This window comes from Lissotriton vulgaris, chromosome 11 (genome assembly GCF_964263255.1).
Source record: "Lissotriton vulgaris chromosome 11, aLisVul1.2, whole genome shotgun sequence".
NCBI lineage: Eukaryota > Metazoa > Chordata > Amphibia > Caudata > Salamandridae > Lissotriton > Lissotriton vulgaris.
In genome coordinates, this window is record NC_141699.1 from 953,461,526 (window position 1) to 953,484,988 (window position 23,463).

Sequence of the window (23,463 nt, forward strand, 5' to 3'; positions counted from 1 at the left end):
CTTAAGTCTGTCTTAAGACAAACTTAAGACAAAATCCTAACTTCTGTGAATACCAAAAGTAGTAAGTTTAGTATTTAGTCTTAAGTTAGTTTTGTGAATCGGGCCCGAAGTCACTAATTCCTCTTACATACTGGTGTGAAATGAAAGCACACTGCACATGAATCTCATCTGTTACCACGCATGCCAAAACAATGCATGGCTCACCAACGCAGTCACAACTGTGTCATTACCATGAGGTCCATTACAACGCAAGCCATTACAACAACTTGCTTTAGGGAAGCACTGGGCTTTGGAATAGTTTAAATGACTATTCCAACTCCAGCCGGTGTATCAGTAAAGAAGGTGTTGGACTTAAATTCAACACGGCATTCCCTAATGTAAGTCGTTGTAATGATTTGCGCTGTACTGGAACTTGTTGTATTGTCGCAGTCTTGGTACTGACTGCGTTGTAAAGGCACTATGATGTAATGTCTGCATTATAATTGATGTTTCCCTACCTCAAATATTGTTATTATCTGCCCTTTGTGTATATTGGAACCCCGATGATTAGCTGAGGTCGATAGACGATATAAAAGCGCAAGGATACCCTTTGGGTGACAGCTGCGCTCAAAAAGTATGACTACAATTACAATTACAATTACAATAGCTAATCTCCACAGCATGTGTTGCCACCCTTTTCATAGAGACCAAAGGGGAGAGGCCATTATGATATTAATAGGTCAATTATAGGTCAATAACATTGAATATTTGGGCTCTTTTACATTGAGGGGTACTGAGCAATTTCAAACAAGAGCAAGCGCTTTCTATGATGCTACTCAGAACCGTGAGGTGACAATCATCCCTTTTAGTCACATTTTGCCCATGTGTAATTTTATGTTATGCATGCCTCCCCTCAAATCATCTGCTCCTTCTTTCAACATATAAGCAGGGCCAGAAGAATAACATGGAGCCAGACTAACATGGCTTCCCCTCACAAAGATTATAAAAAGGTCTAGTCACCTGCTACCTACCCCTACCACCCCTTGTGTCTTCCCTTCCTCTCCCTATCTGAAACTGTGCTCTCTCCATTCTCCAGCAGTACACTGAGAGGCTCTTTAAAATTATTCTATATGAATACATTATTTAATGAAAGAAATACTATCCATAGATATAAATATTTCTACTATATACTCGAGTCCCAACAGATGTGGTACGTAAAAGAAAAAGCAAGACTTTCTAGGGTAAGTGGTCAACCTTGAGAAAACTTACAATAAATGTTGGCTCAACCTGCCCCATCTAAATGCACTATATCTCCTAAACACAAAATCAATTTTTGACAGTTCCATATACACTTAATTGACAAAATATATAACGGCTGAACAGAAATGACAGCTTCCTAAACAGAAGAGGAGATTCCTCTCTGAAGTACAGTCTAATAGATCTTGCATTTCAAAGCCAGCCTATAACTATTGTAAAACTGTTGACATCAAAGAAGGTATGTGTTGTAATGTTTTCTTTTTCTCTTTTCCTAACCATCTATCTATCTTTTACTTGGCACATTCCTTCTCCCCTCTATCAGTTGGAACGTTCTGTAGAGTTTGCTTTAGAACATTCACTGTGGCGCTGGCACACGGAGAGTGGATGCCTGGAATAAAGACGCTTTTAATTCTCCTTGTCTTCAGCATCATACTTTATATAACTGGCGACAAATTGGTGTAAGGGACCTTCCAGTCATCTCCCCTTTCAGTGCTCTCTCCATTGTGACATCAGAAGCAACTTGTTACTGCTTACTGTCGTTAAACTAAGATTGTCTTCTCCTATCTTCGCTGTCCCTAACGGTATACACCGTTTACAACGAAGTTTTTACCACGCACTACCACTACAACGCAAGCATTACCACGCATACCATTACCACGCATTGCGCTGGGGGGCGCTCTAGGATAGGGAATACGTATAATTTTATATCCAACACCTTCCCTAGTGTCCACGGGGACTGGAGTTGGAATATAAAATTATACTTACCACTATCCAGCACCTCTAAGCACTATGCGTTGTAACGGTATGCGTTGTAAATACCGCGTTGTAATGGTATGCGTGGTAAAAGTATGCGTTGTAACGTCATACATCCGTCCCTAACGTAACCTCCTACAGCTGCAGTGTACAGTGTGTATACTCTCTTAATTTTGCTGTCTCTAACGGAACCTGCTTCAGTTTCAGCATATAGCTTGCCTTCAGCTGCCTTCACCCTGCTGGTCTAGGTTCTCCGACGGTTATACCCTGTGGATCGAACCTGCCCTGCTGCGACCAAGGACATCTCCGCCAGCCTCTTTCTTTGATGATAATGGTGATCTCCTCTGAGTGAAGCCTGCTCTGCCATGACCGAGGTCTCTCTGCCTGCTTCTGCTTCCTCATAATACGTGTGGACGGAGCACCTCTTCCTCATGCTGTAACCTTCCAGGAAGCGTCCTCACACCTGTGCATTGTGAGGTACTGTTCATTTTACTTCATATTTTCCTCAGACTTTGACGACGACCCGAAGACTAAGGTACTGTGCGTGTACTTTGGGTTTTTCTTCAAACCGTACCGTGGGGAATTCACAGTAGCTTTCCGCTCCGGTTTGGGGATCGCATTCACCTCACCATTGTTTTAGAGGTGGAGGCACCCTTCAACCCTCTTTTTTACTTCAGGCACTGAGTGTGCACACGCTGTATGCAGTGACACGCACACCATGGAAAAAGTTTCACAATTGGATTTCAGCCCTCCTCACACACCTCTATACAGTGTGCACATGCTCTATGCGGTGCCACGCACACCTCAGAGTGGAAATCAACATTCTTCATTTGTCTACAGTGTAGTGGATGCACATGTACAACATGGTGACACGCACACCTCAGAGCGATTATTCTTTTTTTAAGTGAGAAGTCTTGTTAAGAACTCCCAGGGTTACTGGGTTCATAGTTATGCTCTGCTCTTTTCAGTCCTTAACATTGAGACGTATTATTCATCCTTGATTCTAGTCTGTACCATGGCAGTCCCAGCTATGAGCCACCCACCTTCATTTCTCAATGAAATTGGGGAACCCGAAATTCACTGGAAGGACTGGATAAAACTATTTGAGTCCTATTTAATTGCCATGGGTGGCAAATTATTTTCTGCTGCTCGCAAACAACATGTGTTATTGTACAATTTAGGTATCCAAGGTAGGAAAATGTATTAGACTTTACCTGAACCAGAGTTAAAGGAAGAAGATGATGATCAAGACATTTACAGTGCCACTTTGTTAAAATTAAAAGTGCATTTCGGTGACAAGGTAAATATAGTCCTAGAGAAACACAATATATTAGTCGGTTTCAGGGGAAACAAGAATCTGACACAAAGTACGTAGCAGCTTTAAGGGGCCTTACTAAATGGTGTGATTTTGATGATCTTAATGAATCTTTGATCAGGGACCAGTTGGTTAGATGCACGAATAATAGTAGAATACAAGAGAAACTATTGGCAGAAAATCCTGCTCTAAGAGCGGCGATTAGCATAGCTCAGTCCATAGAACACACAGCTAGGTGCATCAAAGAGATGAAAACCCCTGGTGACACTGTTGCTAACATTCAGAGCCAAAATGATACAGAAGGTAATGATAAGGAGAGTGAAGTACTTAAAGTTAAAAACAGAGAACTCAAGATTACCAGACCCACGAAAGAAGGTAACAGTTTGAAATGTTTCAGATGTGGCAGCAGCAGCCATTTAGCAAACAGTGCCTTTTGTTCGACTCACAATGTAACATGTAAAAAATGTAATAGAAGAGGTCATTTTGCCAGGGTGTGCAGAGATGGTGAGAATAACCAGGTAAAAGCTATATGCAGTGAGGGGGACCAAGTACCTAAGTATGTGTTTCAAGTGAAAAACACTGAAGGAGATACTCCTCCAAGATATCCTAAGTGGTCTATATATCTAGATAGTAGACCAGTAGTGATCTTTGCTGACTCATGCTCCCTGTTCACTCTGATTAACCAGGAAGACTTCAACAATTCTTTCGACGTATCTAAGCTTGACTTGTCAGAACCGGACATCTCACCGGAAGGGTATACCAGAGGAACAATACCTTTGGTCGGAATGGTGAAGATGCTTATAGATTTCAAAGGCAGATCCACTTATGGCAAGGTGTATATTTGTAAAAGATGGATCTAACCTTTTAGGTTGGCGTCATCAGAAGGAATTAGGGATCATTCTGGATCCTAATAATAAGGAGCAAGTGCTTCGTGTTGAGTGTGATAATGGCGTAAATGAAATCTACAAGGAATACCCAGGGTTGTTCTCCGATAAACTGGGGTTGACAAAGAAATTCCAACATAAAATTAAAATGAAACAAGGTGCCAAACCTGTGGTACACAAACCCCCGTCCAGCACCTCTGATGTTGAGGGAACCACTCAAGAAAGAGCTGAGTAAACTTTGTGAGTTGGGGGTCATACAACCCATAGAAGCCTCTGAGTGGTTGGCTCCCTTTGTTCTAGTGACTAAGCAGTGGGGATGGTATCCGGTTGTGCGTGGTCTGGCGCAGCCTAAATGACAAAATATGGGTAGAGAGATTTCCTCTTCCCCACATAAACGAGATGTTAAGCACCATGAGAAATGCCAAGGTATTTTCAGTTATTGACTTATCCATGGCATATCATCAAGTGGAGTTACATCCAGAGTCCGGACCCCTTACTGCGTTCACCACTCCTTTTGGGGCATACATGTTCACGAGAATGCCTTTTGGCCTAGCCTCTGCTGCAGCAGTATTTCATAAGATAATGCACACAATCTTGAGTGGCATAGACAAAACCTTCTGCTTCCAAGATGACATTTTAATTTAAGGTGCATCTGTAGAGGAACATGATCATACCTTAAAAACAGTGTTTAAAAAAATGTATGGAGTCTGGATTGACAGTGAAACATAACAAATGTAGGATCAATGTGAGTTCCGTAGATTACCTGGGGAACACCATATTAGAGGAAGGGTTCAGACCTAATCCCAGCCTCATCCAATCTGTAGAGGATGCACCTTACCCAAAAAACAAAGACGAATTGAAATCATTCCTGGGTTTAATTGAATACATGGCCAAGTATGTTAAAAAAAAATCTGAAAAGTTTTAATGTCTACGTGATCTCTTAAGAAAAGGTAATAACTTTACTTTACTTGGGAAGCAAAACATAGCAGTATAGTAGACAAATTAAAAGATGAAATAACACCTACATTGGGATCTTTCGATCCCAGGAAAAAGACTTTTCTGACCACAGATGCCTCCAGTATGGGATTGGGAGACACTTTGTCAGAAAAAGGGGAAAAGGGTGAAACCATCACTGCTTATGTGTCCCGGTGTTTCACTTCTGCAGAACGTAACTACTCTGTAGTAGAGAGGGAGCTCTCACTAGCTTCTGGGTGGTCCTACACTTGAAGTTTTACATTTGGGGCATAAAGTTCACCATTCTAACTTATCACAAGCCTCTCACATGTATGTTATTAGCCAAGAAAACAAATTGCGGCTCTCCTCGTATATCCAAGTGGATATTAGGACTGGAAGGTTATTATTTCAGAATTGTTTACCTACTGGGTGGAGAGAATGTAATTGCAGACTATCTTTCTAGAACACCCTGCAAAATTAACCCCTGGATATGCCTGTTTTTGCAGTACAATTACCAGCCATAACGGAGCATGAATGGAATGAATATGTGTGCAACGATACCAAATTGCTTATGCTAAAAGACTTAATTATCAATGGTTGGCCTGAGAAGTGCAAAGATTTTGACGAAGGATTGAAGAGTCTTTGGGAGGTTAGACATCAGTTATCCGTACTTGATGGAATATGCAGAAACGATAAAGTTGTACCCCCTGTTAGTCTGAGAGACAAGTTCATAGATTTAGCACACAAAGGTCACCTGGGCAGAAGCATAACAAAAACTACAGTGATAAGCAACTTTTGGTTTCCAAACATGGATTCCTTGGTCGAGCGTAAAGTGCATGAGCTGTGCTAAGAGTGACAAAACCAAGATTTTGCGCAGGGTACCATTATCCCCAATCGTTGTGCCAAGTGTACCGTGGAGCACATTGGCCATAGACATATTTGGTCCAATGGAGTACCTGGGGGTGCGCAAGAGATTCATGATTGTACTTATTGAGAAAACCTCCCATTGGATAAGGTATAAGTTTGTATCACACACCACTACGAAAATTCTTATTGAATTTTTGAGAGATTAGTTCAGCAACAAAGGTATTCCCCAAACATTGGTCAAGGACAATGATGTCCAATTCACCTCGTGAGAAATGAAAGAATTACTTAATGATCTAGGTATCAAGCATGCAAAAACTGTGCTGTATTCTCCTAAGGCCAATGGCCTAGTGGAAAAGACGAATCGTATGATTAAAGAACACATTCAGTTAGCTATTGTAAATGGTCATGATGTAGACAAATCTTTGCGTGAGTGCATTTGGTCATATCACACTTCTCCAAATCTACTAACTGGTGTCTCCCCATTTGTGTCCCTCAAGGGAAGAGAGCCTTGCACAAAATTAAATCCAATGTCGTTGGGTGGAGGGAAGTCAGATTCCACAAATACACTAGAAATCATCAACCATAGAAGACAAAAACATCAACTCAAGTACAAAGGTCAATATGACACCAAACATGGTGTCAAAGAACTGGATTGGGATGTTGGTGAATCTTTATTGGTCAAAAAACCAACTAGAGAGAGGATGAACCACAGTAAATGTTATCCTTCTTTTCAATTGACTAAGGTTAAAAAGAACGTTGTTCAACTTGACAATGACCAAACGTGGAGAGGGCATAATCTTGTAACAGTTAATGTCAATTAAGCATGTTTGTTACTTAGTGCCTAATCTTGTAAAAGTTGATGTTAATTAGCAATACCTTAGTGCCTATCCTTGTAAAAGTTATTGCTAATTTAGCACATGATATTCCTTAGTGCCTACGTTGTTCCTAGACACTATTTATTCCTTGCATAGCTTGTTCTCCTCTTAGCCTTTCCTTTTCTTAGTGTTGGGAGATGTGCTGTAATCTTTTCTCTCTCTCTTTTCCTAACCATCTATCTATCTTTGTCTCTCTAATAACCACTCACAAAAATATTGTTATCTTTACCTTACTTGTTTGCCTCCTGCCTTCTCATATTCACCACTGGTGCACCTTGTAGACTTGATAGACAGAGAAGATACACATTTTTGTGTGCGCTTCTCATTCTAATGCTGTGTTCTCCCTGCCCTTTTAACTCAAATCTGTGGCGGAGGCATCATGGGGTTTTCAGACTCCCAGATGCCGCTCTCATTCTAGAGGTAAACAGTAGAGCATTGGTAATACTAAAGCTTTTCAGAGAGCCCTATGCAGCACCTCAAACAGCAATAAAATGAAAACACATCTCAAGAAAATTCCAACACCAAATTAGAAAAATAGAGTACATTTCGATACAACAAGACCAAAATGACAAATCTCCAATCAGTAGAACCAGAGATATTCAATTTAAAATATTTCAGTGAATATAGTGCCAAAAAGCACACAGTGCCAACTGTGGATATCTGGTCACAGTTGACTGGGTCAAAGTCACAAGTTCAAGCCAACTGCGGTGGAGCGCGGGCCAACCACAGGGGCCCATTTAGGCCCACTGAATAAGAGTGCCTTAGATCCTGGTTGTGGAGAGTTGTGATGACCTGCATCAAGGATGTGTCACGCAGCTTAGGTGATGCGATGTCCAGATCGGAGTTTCATCATGCAGCATTGGTTCCAGTGAGCTGTGAGGTTCAGATTCAAGGTCTTGCATCATCATCAAGGAGGCCGTTTACGAGGGGGCTTGTGATGTGACGCCCTGCGTCGAGAAGGCTGCGCACAACGGCTGGTTCCGAAGAAGCTGGAGGGCTAGCTATGAGGAGTCCTGCATCATTGTTGTTGATGCTGTCAACAAGGGGCTTGCAATGTGAAGGCCTAAGTCAAAGATCCATCGTACAATGGCAGTTCCCGTAAGGCTGCAGGCTGTGACAGTGATGCAAACTTCTTGAAACAGGAAACTCCAAACAGCAGTGGTGATGCATCAGTTCTGCTGGTGGTTGCACTGCACAGCAGAGGAGATGCAGTAGATCTGCTGGGTCCACAGATGGAATGGTCAGGCACAGTCAGGCCCATTTTCAAGGATCCAAGAATGCAGTGGCACCACCTGGCAGGCTAAGACTCCCAGTTGCAGAGTCCAGGTGGTGGTTACAAGAGACTAGACCTTGGAGCCACTCTTCGTGGTCCTGGGTACAGGTTGCAGGTGCAGTTCTTCTCACCCAGGCAAGAGAATGGGGGCAGCAGGTCAGTACAAAAATCGTATTCAGCAGGACAGCAGTCTTTCTTCCTGGCAAAATCTTTCACAGGTCCAGATGTGTACTGAAGAGTTGGGGTCAATGTGCAATATGTATACCAGGTGGTGCACACTTTGATGTTGGAGAAGCTTCCAAAGGTTTCCACCCTACTGAGGTGTCAGGCATCCCCTCCCTTCCTGTCAAGACCCCAGCTAGTCAGTGTTCACAAAAGACTAGTGACAACGCTTTGTGAATTCCCAGTCAGAACCTTTGTGATTTGCAAGTGTGGTAGAAGACAGCTCCTCCCCCCATAATGACTCAGCGTCTCCCATCCTTCCAACACCAAGCTTCCCTTTGTCTCACTATCTGGGATCAATACACAAAGACCGCCTGCCAGCTACACCTAGTCATCAGGCTGCAGGCACCATATAGTTAGGCCAAGAAAATGCCTGCCTTCTAAAAGTGGTATTTTCAGAATTGTGACTTAAAATCCTACTTTTCCATTAAAAAGAGCTTTTAATTATAATTGTTTTAGACATCAAACTCGATGTGTCTTCATACTCCCAATTGGAAGTTGCAGCTTATTATGCGTAATAACGTAGCTTCAATGTTATTCTATGTAGGCCTTGTGGTAGTGAGAAAATAATATAAGAGTTTTTTACTACCAGGACATTTAAAACTTAAAAGTACATGGCCCACTTTTTAAAAAGAATGCGCCTGACCAATGGGCTGTTTAGGGTCTACCCTAGGGGTGACACATGTATTGAAAAGGAAGGTCTGGACCTGGCAAAAGGTTTATTTTACCAGTTTGAAATGGCAGTTTAAAACTGTACACATAGGTCGCAATAGCAAGCATGAGACACGTTTGAAGGGCTACAAAAGTGGCTGGCACAATGCGTGCTGCAGACCTACTATTAGGATTTAATTTACAGGCCCTGGAAACATGCATACAGGGACATGCAAATAAATTAAATGTGCCAATTCGCTATAAGTCAATTCTACTATTTTTAAAGGAGGGAGCACATCACTTTAGATCTGGTTAGCAATAGTAAAGTGTGCAGAGTCCTAAAAGTCCCCCAAAAGTGGTTCAGAATGCAGGAGGTGGAACGCCAAATGGTTGGGGGTGGCCCTGCAAAAAAGGATCAAGTCCAACAGTTTGGATGGGTATAGGTTTCACGAACAAGGGTCATTTAATGGAATGTTTTATGGCTTTTTTGTTAATATTTGAAAAACATCCATGTAAATATAAAATCTTACAACTCAAACTAACAAAAATGCATTCATACTAAAATCAAACATTACTGAAGATTTGAACTTAGAAAAAACAGAAAGTAAACAAACTCAGATAAAATAGAAAAATGCAAGCATGCAAATGGAATGCCATCTGAGAACTTCATTGGGTAGGATGAATCAAACTAAAAGGTTTTGTCTAACCTCCAAAAAAACTGATGACATACTTCCACAAACTACAAGAATAAACTGTCTGCTAGACTGTACATTACAAATCTTTTCTTCCACTAGCTACTGCCCAGGCCCTGAACTGTTTTATGGATAATTGATAATGCTTAGCTATGTAATAGTAATTGGTAGGAACTGCAATCTCTGGAAGGCTGGGGAGATGTCTTATCTCCTCTATGTGCCTGTAAAGCCCTTGAAGGAAAATTCTATTGCACATGAAAATTCTAGGTCCAGTTTTTTTAACAGCACTGTCAACACGTTTATTGCAGTAGTCAACGTTAGAGTCAATCATTATTATTCTATGATAGAATGTAACTATTAGTGGCTATGTTTAATTTAAAGCTTTCATTCAGCATTTTTTCTTTTTCTTAGTGTTTGACCCTGAATTCTTCTCACTTTCAAAGGTATTAGAATGTTTTCGTACTGATGAGACTTTCAGATGGGACATAGCCAAGCCGTTCAGAGCAATCTACATTTCCTTTCTATATTCATTAGTAGACTTGGTTTCCAGTGATATGACGTTTTGTCATAAATGCATGGATAAGAAAATGGATATACAATGTCAATGTTTTTTTCACAGTAATTGAATTTTTTAGACTGACAGTGAATCAAATCGATTATGCTAACATTTTTTGAATGTGTTTGCTACTGACAAAGGTCAAAGGTTTTCCTGAACAAGGGGCAGAAAGGCCTGTTAGGGATTGGCTTGTGCCTAGTAGGATCAGCTAACCTGCAGCATCTGAACATTCTTTTATCTAAGCCATCCTGCCATCTTCACTTCTTTCAGTGCTCATATGGAGATCCACCACTTGGGTTTCATAAGGATGTGAGGAATCAATTCGGTCTGTAGGGTAATGTCCAGAAAAGTGAAGGGAGGATTTGGGCTTTTGGCAATCCTTATCTCATACCTCTGAAATAGCACCATGTTCAAATGTCTTTAGTAAGGGCTCAAGTTTAGTTATTTGCTAAAACACTTTCTGAATTGAACCAGGATTATATTTCACTAGACAAAATGCAGAGGCGCAGATCAAGTGAAATGGTGTAAGATGGAGGGTAATCATCATACCAATTGTGTACCAGGTTACATTCAAAGACTTCCTGTTCTGTTACATTTCCTAGGATCATGATTTTGAACCCGGCTAGAAAAGAAGCCATCCTTGAAAGAGGACTTGACTAATCGCTTTCCATCTCTTCCTTTTATTCCTGCTCCAAGGCTTGGTCAGAACTAGGAAAGTCAATATCCTGAGTAGGCATCCATGGGTAGGGAAGTCTGAAGGTCCTTTGGTTTTCATTTACACACATTACTACTGCACATACTAAGGCAAAACCTATTTTTGAATGCACCCTCCAACATTTTTTATTGTAAATGGATTTACACTTTTATTTAAATGAGTCTTTGAATTATTGCATTTAAAAACTTCTCTTTGATCCTTTCCCATCATATCTTGTCAGGGTGTAAAGGGAGATTAGCACAACTAGTGGAAGGGGGAGGGAGTTGTCAATAAGCTTTCCAGGTACAACTCTGGATAGTTATGTGAATAATTGAAAATTGTGAATCTGCACCCATGTAAGGTCGTAGATTTGAAGATGCAGAATCACTACTTTCATTACGAATGTGTTAAAGCGTTTTAGGAAACCAACCACTGCACTTAATAGAGCTAAAACTGACTTACTAAGAAGTTCTCAAAGACGAAAACATACACAGGGTTGAACTGGGACAGAAAATAGACCAAGACCCCAAAATAGAAGTGACCCCATTAGTTTCTCTGATAGCTATAGTGGGCCATGCTTGCACATTTGGGCTCTTTTGAATTTGTCAAGACACGCTGTGTCAGTCATTTGCAAAGTATGGAAGACTGTATGGATTGAGAATATTGCAGACAATGCTTTATTAATATCAGGGAATTAACAGTCAAGAAGTGCCCCAACAGATCATAAAACAGACCCACAAACTACCAAAAAGACAGCCCACGTGGTGACCTTTCAGAACAGCCCTTCCGGCACTGCCTTATTGCCCTATATGCCAAGCAACCCCTGGACTAAAATGGAGGCACCAATGCCATGTTTGGAAATGGAATATACTTATTAAATCATTTTGATCTGGCACCTTCAATGTTAGGCGTAGCAGTACTAATCAAGAATAACAATGGGCGCCTATTTGCTTTCCAATGTTACCCAGAATCCCTGAATGTTCAAACATTCCCTACTAAAACGATAAGGTAGTTACGGACATTATTTTACAGTGGAGTGACAGCCACTGTTTAAAACCTCCAAATACCTAAATACATATTACTGTATTGTATCGTATTGTATATAGTTCTTGTATAGCGCAACTGCCGCCCTACGGGTATCCTGGCGCTTTTTGAGAGAACCTAATCAGATGGAGCCGGCCGATGGCAGGGATAATAGTATTAGAGATAATTATGATAACAATTCCCATTTGCAATTATTACAAACCTTCTGTTCTGCCTTCAATTTCGTTTCTGCATCCATCCATGTGAGCTCCTCTAAGGTTTTTATAAACATGTCGCGGATTTCTGTAATCAAGCCTTGAACCTTCATGAGAAAACAAATAAGAAAAATTAATGTATCCTACATTCAGAGACCTCCTTATTCTTAGAAAACTTTAACATTATATGAGGCGTACTAAATGATTATGACAAGGACATTTTCACATTTTTATGTTGTGTTTTAAGCAATTATTGAATAAAAGATATTTTCAGCAGCCAGTATTTGATATTTTGTAGTCTAAGTCATTTTTATTGAAAATAAAAGAAATTACATTTGACAATAATAATAATTAGTCGAGACAGAGTGACATGGTAATATGGAATAAGCACCAAACCGTTTGATTTAGGTCTCCTTTATAAACAGGAAAAAACGAAAGAGAAGCTGAGTTCTATGATGAGGTGCTCACCCGTGAGAGAGACATATATGGGATTAAAAGGCTACAACTGTACCAAAGAATTATCTTTAGCTTGCCATTAATTACTCTCAGTATAATTTTCATTACTTGATACCATTCATTAAACCTTACGTATAGAAAAAAACAATCCAATCCAAAATAGCTTTATCCGACAGCATATGTCATAAAAGCAGATCTACAATAAAATGGAATACTTTTCAGCTATGAAACAAAGCAATTACAGGAAGTACAAAAACATTTGGTATTATATACAAGCAATCGTAATCTAAAGTGAAAACATGTTATCAATATTAAAAAAGGTGACTACATATCGTGGTAAATAGTAAAACAATGACACAAAAAGATAGCTACGTGTGAACTATACATAAAAAGGTATTATCATACGTTTAAAATATGTAAGATGGGCCAGACTCATAATTTGGGAAGTCAACGACTCCGTCACAGACAAAACTTGGGGGTTCGTCAGTTTAAAGGAAATGTTCGCGATCTGATAGCCCTCGTCCAGCTCAAAAACTTGGCTATTGCTATTGCAATACAGGGAGATATGTTGGTGCGCAATATTCTCAGCTCAATGCTACTCCTTCTAGTACCCAGTTTCCTGCAAATAGGCACAAGCCACACTTTACGGGGGCCTGCATAAGCAGGGCAGACAAAAAGTAGTGGGCATAAGATTCTTCCAATGCCCCGCAAGAGGGGCATTTGCTGTTGCCTGATGTAACCCATTTTGCTGTGTATGATCTTAATGGCAAGGAACCCACTCTGAATATGAAGTACAACTATGAAGTACAACTACGCATTTTTTAAGTCTTGCACTCATTTATCACTTTTGCTTTTTCACTGCATCAACACACAAAAGAACCAGCTCTGCTGTAAACAGGCGTAGTAGCACACTGGGAGGACATTCGGTCCTTCCAGTGGGAACCCAATGATGAAGCATGTCACCACCAGGTTGGTGAGTGAGGGTTCTTTTTACAATTAACTCTTGTGTTCCTTCACCAGGTTTAGCTATTTTTGGTTTTCTTGCTTTCTCATTGGTTTTCTCATTGAATTGCCACTTGAGGTGTTTTTTATTTATCACTCTTCCGTTGTTAACAAAAGTTTGATCTTAGGGGTAAAAGAGTGATTGTCTACACCCTGACTCTCCTATTGTTTGAAGTAGTGCCATTAGAACAAGTCAGTCCTTTACTTACTTTGGGGTTAGCCTGCAAAAATATATGAGATGGAGTCGTCAACATTCAAACACCAGCAACTATCAGGTGCCCTACATATTGAGCTACATATCCAGTTATGCCTTTGACCTTCTCCTGTAGGAGGAGCTAAACCAAAATGATGCCATGCCCTATCTTAAGAGGGAAATCTTGCCCCGTGAAATTTGCAACTCTATTACGTGCAATCACCTTACAATATATGCCTTTTTACCACACCAATCAAGATAACGGCTATGATAACATAGTTTCATGATGGCAGTTACTTGGTGTCAATTGCTCTGCTCTTCCGTCCACATGTTTGTGCTGTAATACATTCATTACCTTAACTGAGCATCAGAGCGCTCAATTTAGGATGATTAAGATCCTGGCAGTCCGTGTTGTGACCCAGATAGGAGACTGTGGGATGATATTCCCTAATGTATCTGGGAACTTCATCATCAAATGAAATCAGGAGGAAAATAGAATAAAGAGCAATTTTCTCAATTTGAGCTAAATGAAGAAATGGAAGACAGGTCAGGAAATGAAGAACCTTACGGCTAGAGCACTGGTATGCTTTTCCTTATCTTACTGCCAGATATCAAGGGCTTTCTGCATTTGGCTTCTATGGGAAATTGAAGCAATATGTGATCTAACACACAATCCCTGATCTAGAAGGTCCATGTTTTCAAACATTGGTCATTGTACTCATTTTTGAATAAATAATGTGCTAACATCCATACCCAACTGTACACATGCAACAATTATGGCTGCAATTGAAACTGCTACTACTGGTCATACCATATGTAGCGCTACTACCACTGATTTATTACATAATTGGCAGGGAGCAGTTAGGAAGCTCACTGTGCAACTGAAATATTGCATAGAAGGTGTATTACCACTTATTATACTATTACCTACAATAACGTGTCCTATTGGTGGTATAGATAATATAACTAATGCCACTATTACACATATTAATACTACTGAACAGATCAGATCAGAAAATGCTTTTTTCAATTTTAGAAACTTAGTAAAATCATTAAAGCAACAGTTAAAATAACAAATGCATACAAAGAATACATTTAAAATTATTCCATAGATCAACAGAGATCACATCAAAAAATGTCATCATTATTTAAAAAACTAGCAGGTTATAGATATCCGCTTCCTCAGAATAGTTTTTAAAAGGCCAGTCATAATCCCAATACAATATCCATTATCCAGTATCTGTAGAAATAACAAAGCAGGTCGACATTGCCGCCATGCACCCTGCTTCAGGTAGGGCATGATCCATCTTGCACGTTCCCTGGCATAGAATTTACAAAATAGGATCACGTGCATAGTTGTTTGGAAAGAAAGACTATCACATGGGCAGAGGGCAAGGTCCCTAGACCAATCATTTATAGTGGGGAAAGTTACCAAACGATGAAAGCTATCGAACCTAAACCTGGTCAAGATATACCTATCAAAACCCTCTGTACAACAGACCAGGTAAGGTTGAATAGAATTACTTGCCAATGTCATTTGGTGTAGAAGCACTGATTTATTCATTAATTTCTACTGCTATTGAGTCAATCAATCAATCAATCAATCAATCAGGGGTTGGTAAAGGGCACTACTCACCCGTGAGGGTCTCAAGGCGCTGAGTGACTCAAAATGATTCTGGCATAGCATTTTAAAGTCTTTTCTGGATATGGAACACATAGAATCTGGCTTATTGTAGAGCTCTGGTTGATTAAGATCGTTAAATAGCTTTCTAACATAGTTTAACCAAGGACTATTTCTAGCGTGGTCCAGGCCCATTGCGTCCTTGATAATTTTGCGATTCAGGCCTAGACTGGGCGATGTCCAGACTCTTTGCCAGAGTAAAATAGGTTGCATTTTGATAACATCAGTAATATGCACAATTCCCAATTCACTATGACAATTAAAAACAGGTGCGCTCTGGGGAACTGCTAGAATAAACCTTAAAAAAACATTTTCTACAACTTGTAAAGGCGCAACGTCATAAAAACCTCAAACACCCGCCCCGTAGGTTGCGATACTTTTACATTTTGCTAGATAAATCTTGAGGAGAATCCCAGGGGGCCTTTTTCCCAATTTTTTTCGCAAAGTTCATTACCGCCGGAGTACACCTCATGAACAAAAGGGTCCTACTCTTGACCGCTGGTCCCCAGGAGCCTGTGTCCTCAAGCAGGATATCAAGATATAATAATGTTCTGGTGGGTTCAATTTTATCACCTCCCTCTACTAGGGTTTGACATTTGAGTTTCTCCTTCCCACACGTCATAACAAAAGTTTTCTTTACTTTGAGTTTCAGACCCCTATTGGCCATAAACTTGATGTAGGTGGAGATAGCTCTCTTTAAGCCTATCTTGCTCCTAGTCATTAACACTGCATCATCCGTGTAGAGAAGGGAGACAATCTGCTTGTTGTTAAATCTCGGGGAATCTCTTGCACTGGCCCAAGTTACTCCTCCAAAGCGTTGGTGTATAAGGAAAAGAGGAACGGGGCCAGTATACAGCCTTGTCTAACACCCCTTTCCACGCGGAAAGACTTGGTGCACTCTCCATTGAGACTGCATCTCACACTTGCAGAGGCCCCACATACAATTGTCTCAAAAATTGCACAATGGTGGGTTCTACCCTTAGGTCCTCTGAGATTTTCCAAAGCTTGCTATGGTCCACGCAATCAAATGTGGCAGAAAGATCTACAAATACTGCCTACAAACATCCTGTCTTAGCTTGAGTGTATTTCCCTTGGATTATTATAAAATGTAAAACCTGTTCAATGGTGCCCATCCCCTCCCTGAAACCGTACTGAACCGGACTCAAAATTGTATTTTCTTCAGGCCACGACTGAAGCTTATTTAACACTACCCTTCCTGCTATTTTCATGAACGAGTCTAAAAGTGATATGGGTCTTTAGCATGCTGGATTCTCCCTGCCCCCTTTTTTAAAAATAGGTATTATGACTGACTCAGACCAGGATTTAACCACATTGATGCTCATGACGAGCTGAGCTCGTCATGAGGCACGGTGCTCGTGTGCTCATGACGAGCTGAGCTCATCATAACGGTCAGAATGCTCGCACGCCGGGCTAATTCCCCCGCTGTGCTGAACGTTCTTAAAAACGGGTGTGGCCATGACGAGCTCAGCTCATCATGAACACACAAGCACCGTGCCTCATGAGGAGCTCAGCTCGTCACGAGCATCGGGGTGCTGTCCGCACCCCCTGTCCCCCAGCACAGCGGGGAAATTACCCCCGCTGTGAGGGGGTTAATAAAGCCCTTTGCACAGTAGGCTTCTAGGACTCGAGTTAGACGTGGGGATCCCGTCAGGGCCTGGGGCCTTGCTTCCTTTACTCGCATTGATGGCCACCAGTACCTCACTGAGGTAAAACTCAATATCAATCTGTGAAAAGACAGGCTGCTCCCCCTCAAGATCTAAAACTTGTTCTTGTATTAAAGAGTCACCACCATTATTTCCATATACATTAGAGAAAAAGTCGATCCAAGATTTTTCATCGATCGCAACTTCTACCTTCGCGCTCTCGTAGTTAACAAAAAAAGGAGCCTTGACTACCAGCCAGAAAGAGGAGCAGTCTCTACGCTGTGATGCCTCGTAAAGGTTATCCCATGCCTCCTCCTTAATTTCTTTTTTTTGTTTTTCCTGGCAAAATTATAGGCTTTTTACGGGCTCTAATTTCCTCACCATCCATCTCTGGGTTACAAAGTGCGGCCTTAAGAAGGGAATACGTTTTGGTGCACAGACGGTCAAACCATCCATTACTCCTATTAACAGGCGTCTTACCAGGGCGACTCAGAATATTTTGTGTAACCTGCGAAATTTGCAAAAACGCGTTTAGAGTATCCGTGTAGGAAGTGTCATCATTCAGGCGTTCCAGAATAGGTATAAGAGCCCTCGAAATAGTTCTTGTATTCGTCGCCACAGGGTCTTTCTTGCCCCTCCTCAAAGAGTAACCATTTTGGCGGGCCAACACAATGTCTTGGGTCCACGCCAAACTTTCTACAGTGGATGGGGCATTGTCTGCTGGTAGCATTATGTTAACACTTAGTGGGAGATGATCACTAATACCATTGGGATGAATCATACATTTCGTAAACCAATTGGCATAACGTTTCGGAGTGATAATAAAATCAATCAAAGAGTTAAATCCCCTTCCAATGAACGTGGGGCAAAAGTCCACTATTGGAGAACACATCATGTTGGCAAACCCAAGGTCATACAAAGCCATAATCTCATTAAAATTTTCACCTCTATCAGTGTGTACAAAGTGGGTAATATGGCCGTGTTCCTCAAATTCATAGTCTACAAACCAACATTTGTTCATAGTACAGATATTAGTATTAAAATCCCCTCCCCAAATCATAATCACGTCCATCCCTTTAGATATAACCAGGCTACTTAGATCATCATTAAGCATTTTTATAACATCTGTAAATCTTTCCTTGTCTATATTGTTATAAAAATTGATAACCACTACCTTGACTTGCATAAGCAAATGAATCAATACAATTTGATAATAGGAGGTACATTTTGATGTTTTGAACCCTCAACATATTGGAAATGTATACACATATTCGCCCTTTGTGTCTCCCATGTACTGACCACAGCGCTGGAATATGGAATGTCCTAAATCCATCAAGATGTAACTCATTTAGTAACCACGTCTCCTGGAAAGAGAGAATATCAAAATTATGTATGAAATCAGCCCAAACTAAGATGGTAACCTTCGTCTTGAGGCCACAAATGTTCCAGAAAACTACTCTAACAGACCCTACTGTTAAATCTACTTGGGGTTCTGGGCCATGTACATTTCCCCCGTGTCCCTGGGTTCCTGCCATCTGTAATACTAATTCCAAGTTGTAATCATCTTCTAAAAGAGGTGTAAAAGTTTTACTAGGTGCACCACTTCCTAGTTCGAGCGGAATGATTGTTGGAGTTACTAACGGGGATAAATCACGTTTACTTTCTAGTTCTAGGTACACGTTATGATTATACTGATTGCAATTTATTCCAAGCAAAGTTTTAACTATCGCAGTGTTGCAATAAACTTTGGGTAATACCGTGACGTGTTCCATGGCACTGGCCCAGTGGTCATTGTGAAGTACCCTGTTATGTTCCCTCTGCAGCAATTTAAGTACAAATCTACCTATGGGGTGATGATTTTCATACAGTCAATCAACATCCTCAAGAAATTGCAAAGGCCCAAACCTATTTTTTACCTCTAAGTTGTAGTTCTGGTTACTGTTAAGGTGAGTGTTTAAATAGGAAGCAGGAAACTTTCCGGGCCCACATGACCGATAAAAAAAGCCCAGGGGTAAGTTGTGTATTCCTTCTGTTCTCAATTCCATTGCACTAATGCGATTTAGGATTTCGCAAACCAAGGCTGGTGAGCACAGGGACAGGACAACACAATCCCCATTTAGGGCTTTCCTACGTGGTCCGACCCATGTGACGCGTCTCCCCATTTAAAAAAAGAGGCGAGCATTTCCTGCGTCAATCCAGCTTTGGCACCCAGAAAGTGTATGGTTTTATTCCGCAGGGTGACCCAAGATTCTTTATCACCCTCTGTTGATGGAGGGAGATTTTCCAGAACCAGGGTATAGGGAGCTGCGGCCGGGGGAAGGTTTAAACTAATAAGATCTGAGAGGGCCTCTTGATTGGAAAGCGCATGAGACCCTTGCAGGACGTGGGTCTCAGGACGAGGTAACACCCCCCGTCTATCATTTTTTAATATTCCGTCCTCCCCTCTTTCCCCAACATTTTTAAACCGGTGACCCCTAGGAGGAGAGCTTTTTACTCTATTAGCACTTTCCTTTTGAATACTCTGTTTGCTACATCCCCGAGTGTTGATACTGGGAGTCTGGCTACAAGCTCTGTTACATCCAGCATCCCTGCCTATCACAGGCAATCTGGTTGTAACTTCAGTTAGGTGGCCCAAAATTGTCGCTTGACCCACTTCAATGGTGTCCAATCTCTTCTCTAAGGAGCCTATGGAAGCTTTAATAAAAGTTATTAATTCTATAAATAAACTCCTCATTCCCGAAGGAGAGTTGTTAGGAAGGCCATAAGGTTACTGTTTTTTAAGCAGTTAGCCCTTTTTTTTTTGCTTTATTAGTGCCTGGATTGTCCTTGCCTATGCCCGTTTTGGGTTCAGGTACAGGACTGTTAGGGGTTGTATGGGATTTATGAAACAATGGTGGGAGACTAGCGGGGGGGACTTTCTTCTTCTTAATACATGTCCTTTTAGGTGGTGGTTGTGAGATGGTGTCTGGGTCATCAGACAAGATCTAATCGCCTCCAATGATGACACAGCCATTTGATGATTCAGAGTTACCTTAGAAACATTGTTTGACCCCTCAGACACTATATGAGAAGAGGATAAAGCCCTGCTGGTCTCAGCCAAAACCAGTAGCTCCTTATCCTTAGTCAGGGCCTCCTCTATACTAGAGATCTGTTTTTCAATAGTCCCCATCACCCCTGTCAAATATTTCATTAGTGACATATTGGTTACGTTGGTCTTGTTGATCGGCTGGCCAGAATTAGAGCTATGTAGCTTCCTCTTCCCAATGTCTTGGATCAGCAGGCAACCCCTACTAAACTCAAAATATAGTGCTACTTAAAAGCCTACAAACATCAAAAGCGCACCGCTCAACTACAAAAGCTGACCCAAATAATGTTAACAAAATCAAAAATGATATACAAAATGCCAAAAAGAGTCACAGGACAAATGTTTATGTAATTAAGCCAAGGTTCATAGCTTCAATTGCTTTTGTCCCCAAGAAAACCAAGAGCCAGCTTTTGTAGACCTGCTGTCAGCTGGTTCTGCTCCTCACGCGAGACCGCACTGCCCTCTGGATGTTGCAGTCAGGCAGTCTGCGGTCCGCATTTAGGAGCTGGGTGAAGATGGTGCAAAGTCCCGTATTTAAAAATCCCCTGGGCAACAGCACAAACGATAGGGCAGTACTTGGAGGCAAGGATTAACGCACAGGAGAAACCAAGAGCCAGCCCTGCGTTACTACGGGCGCATCAGTGGTGGCAAGATCACAATGACTCTGGACACTAGCGCTGAGGGGTAGTCTGCACAGATTGCCCAAGAAGTAGGGTATGCCACCATGATTCAAGATAGGGCGTAGCTCCTACATTCCCAAAAGCTCAGCCAGCAATAACTCAGGCAATTTGCGAGCGCGGTGAGAGGATTCTTCCTTGTAGCGCAGAAAGCAGGCAAGATGTGGATGTAGCGCCGAGAACCGTGCCACTGTAATGTTCGAGGTAGAGAAATGCGCGTAGTGTCACTCAACAAATCCTGTTAGCAGTCCGTGCGACCCACTGATACTGCATTCTGTAGACGCCACCAGCAACCTCTGAAATGCGGGTCGCACGAAGGCAGACCCGCCGCCAACACCTCAGAGAAAGCAGCGGTGCGGCAGCAGCCAGTACCGAGGCCCAGGAGCAGGAGCCACCCGCTGAAGATACACAGAAGTCCCGGGCCGCACCGCTGGACTCACCAATGCCCCGGAGCTCAGCAAATTTCACCGCCTCGCCAGGGTGCGTCGCCCGCCAGTAATTCGCCCACAGCTCTCAAACACAGTTCAACCGCCGCAGCCACAGGTATGGACCGCGCAAGCCTTACACACGGAGCCACCGTGGCGTGAAATGGCGGCCAACTGGCGCCGCACAGGATTAGTATGATGGCAGCCGCACTAGCGGAGCTCGCTGTACTCCGCCACCTCTAACTGTTACAGATTTGCATCTAGTCTACCATTTTTAATAATGTTACCTACAATAACGTGTCCTATTGGTGGTATAGATAATATAACTAATGCCACTATTACACATATTAATACTACTAAAAATACTACCATGATTGATACTACTACACTTACATTCTTTGGAGCTCTGTTATTTCTAGTGTTAGTCCAAGCAATACAAGTAGGAGCAGTAGTGGTACTCTAATTATGCTACGACATTTTTTGCAGAGTAAGAGTGCACTTACTGCCAGTTGTACTGTTGCTACTATCCTGCTCATTACAACAACGGATGTCACTACTTATAGCATTAATGTTACAACTAGCAATATTACAATTTTGTAATTTGTGATACTAGTGTTAATAATGGTAACAGTAACATTAGTAGTACCAGAAATAGCAGCAATAGTAGCAGCAGAAGCATTTACAGTAGGAGTAGTGCTATGATCTAAAACGTTATTAGCAGGCGGAACGGTTTTTCAATGTACAAATGACACCATATTTGACATTATGTGATTGTCTAATTCAGTCAATCATTGTAACATTATCAACAGGTCCATGACATTTAAAGGAGCAGCCAGTCATGTTACCATTATAAGGCTCATCAAAAGAACCACAAGTTATACATACTGCAATACAAATCAGTTAAGAATATTTAGTTACCCTATATTTCCTAACCTTGTTAAAAACATCATTAAGTCTATTTCAATTGGAGTCTGAGAAAAACACTTGTAAACACTTTATCACTGATGTCTGAGAAGAGATGCTGAAAGTTGGACTTTTGTCATTTTTGATGTATTCCTTTATAATAGTACTTTTACTTGTAATAATAATTTGTTTTAATATTGGTTGTTAATAGGCACCCTCATTTATGAATAAATAACTATTTTACTTGTTACTCCTTATATTAAGGCATGTAATATGTTTTATTATAGCCTTGCAGCCAGTTGCAGAGGGCTATGCCGGTTCTGATAAAGTCCTTGAACTCGATTTCCTTTAACAAAGATGAGAGACACAACGGGTTTAGCTCGACGCAGAAGGGCTCTTAGAACATCCACCCACTAAAAATAGAATCAGGGTTTAATTTGAGTCAGTGGTTTCCGGTGCTCAGTACTGGTACTTAGTTGTAAAATCCCCTGCTTGTGATAGTCTGCCACAAGGTGGTGCTGTCTGGTTAATTTAGGTATGACCACAATAACGGTTAATTATTAACGCCTTAACCGCAGCGGTTTTTCCACCGCGGTCTGGGCGTTCTATTAGGTGGGCGGGGCTGCATCGGCCGTTGGCCGACGGCTGCACGCAAGGGGTTAATTAGATATATATTTTAAACATTACTAATACCTACTGCCCGTGCCATTCTTATAGCTTTGGGGGCCTGAAATAATCCGAATTGTCACACTTGTAGGGGTGTGAAGGTTAGTAGTTGTACTGTTACTATCGCTCGCAGCACAGCATGGGCATGGGGTGGCGCAAACTGCAGTAGCCTCCTGACGAGAGCCATGGCACTTATTTTTTTTATAAAGTAAGCACTGGGTAGAATGTACTCAATTAAAAAGGGAGTACCAGAAAGACAAACATTAGAATGTTGGAGTAGTAGTATTCTGCAATGGAGCTCTCAACATTCCAATTTTCTTTGCTATGCTAAAGTTCTTAATGAGATGGCACAAATAATGCACTGTGCTGGAATGGCATCTTAATTGGAAAATCTGGATGAAGATAAACCATTAATAATAAGAAACATATAATTGTATTCCTGATGGAAGTTCATGTCTCCCTCAACAGTGAGAAAACAGCCGTGACCCACTACACAGAATA

General features: G+C 41.4%; 1 protein-coding gene across 4 annotated transcripts in view; it reads right to left on the minus strand.

Annotated features, from left to right (window-relative positions):
• Positions 1 to 23,463, minus strand: part of MME (membrane metalloendopeptidase) — a 384,364-nt gene that overhangs the window by 90,134 nt on the left and 270,767 nt on the right. For all 4 annotated transcript variants that reach the window (XM_086944118.1, XM_086944117.1, XM_086944116.1 and 1 more), the window contains exon 14: positions 12,219 to 12,317. In XM_086944118.1, the coding sequence (XP_086800244.1) occupies positions 12,219 to 12,317 (99 nt within the window). The remainder of the gene's footprint in view (positions 1 to 12,218; positions 12,318 to 23,463) is intronic.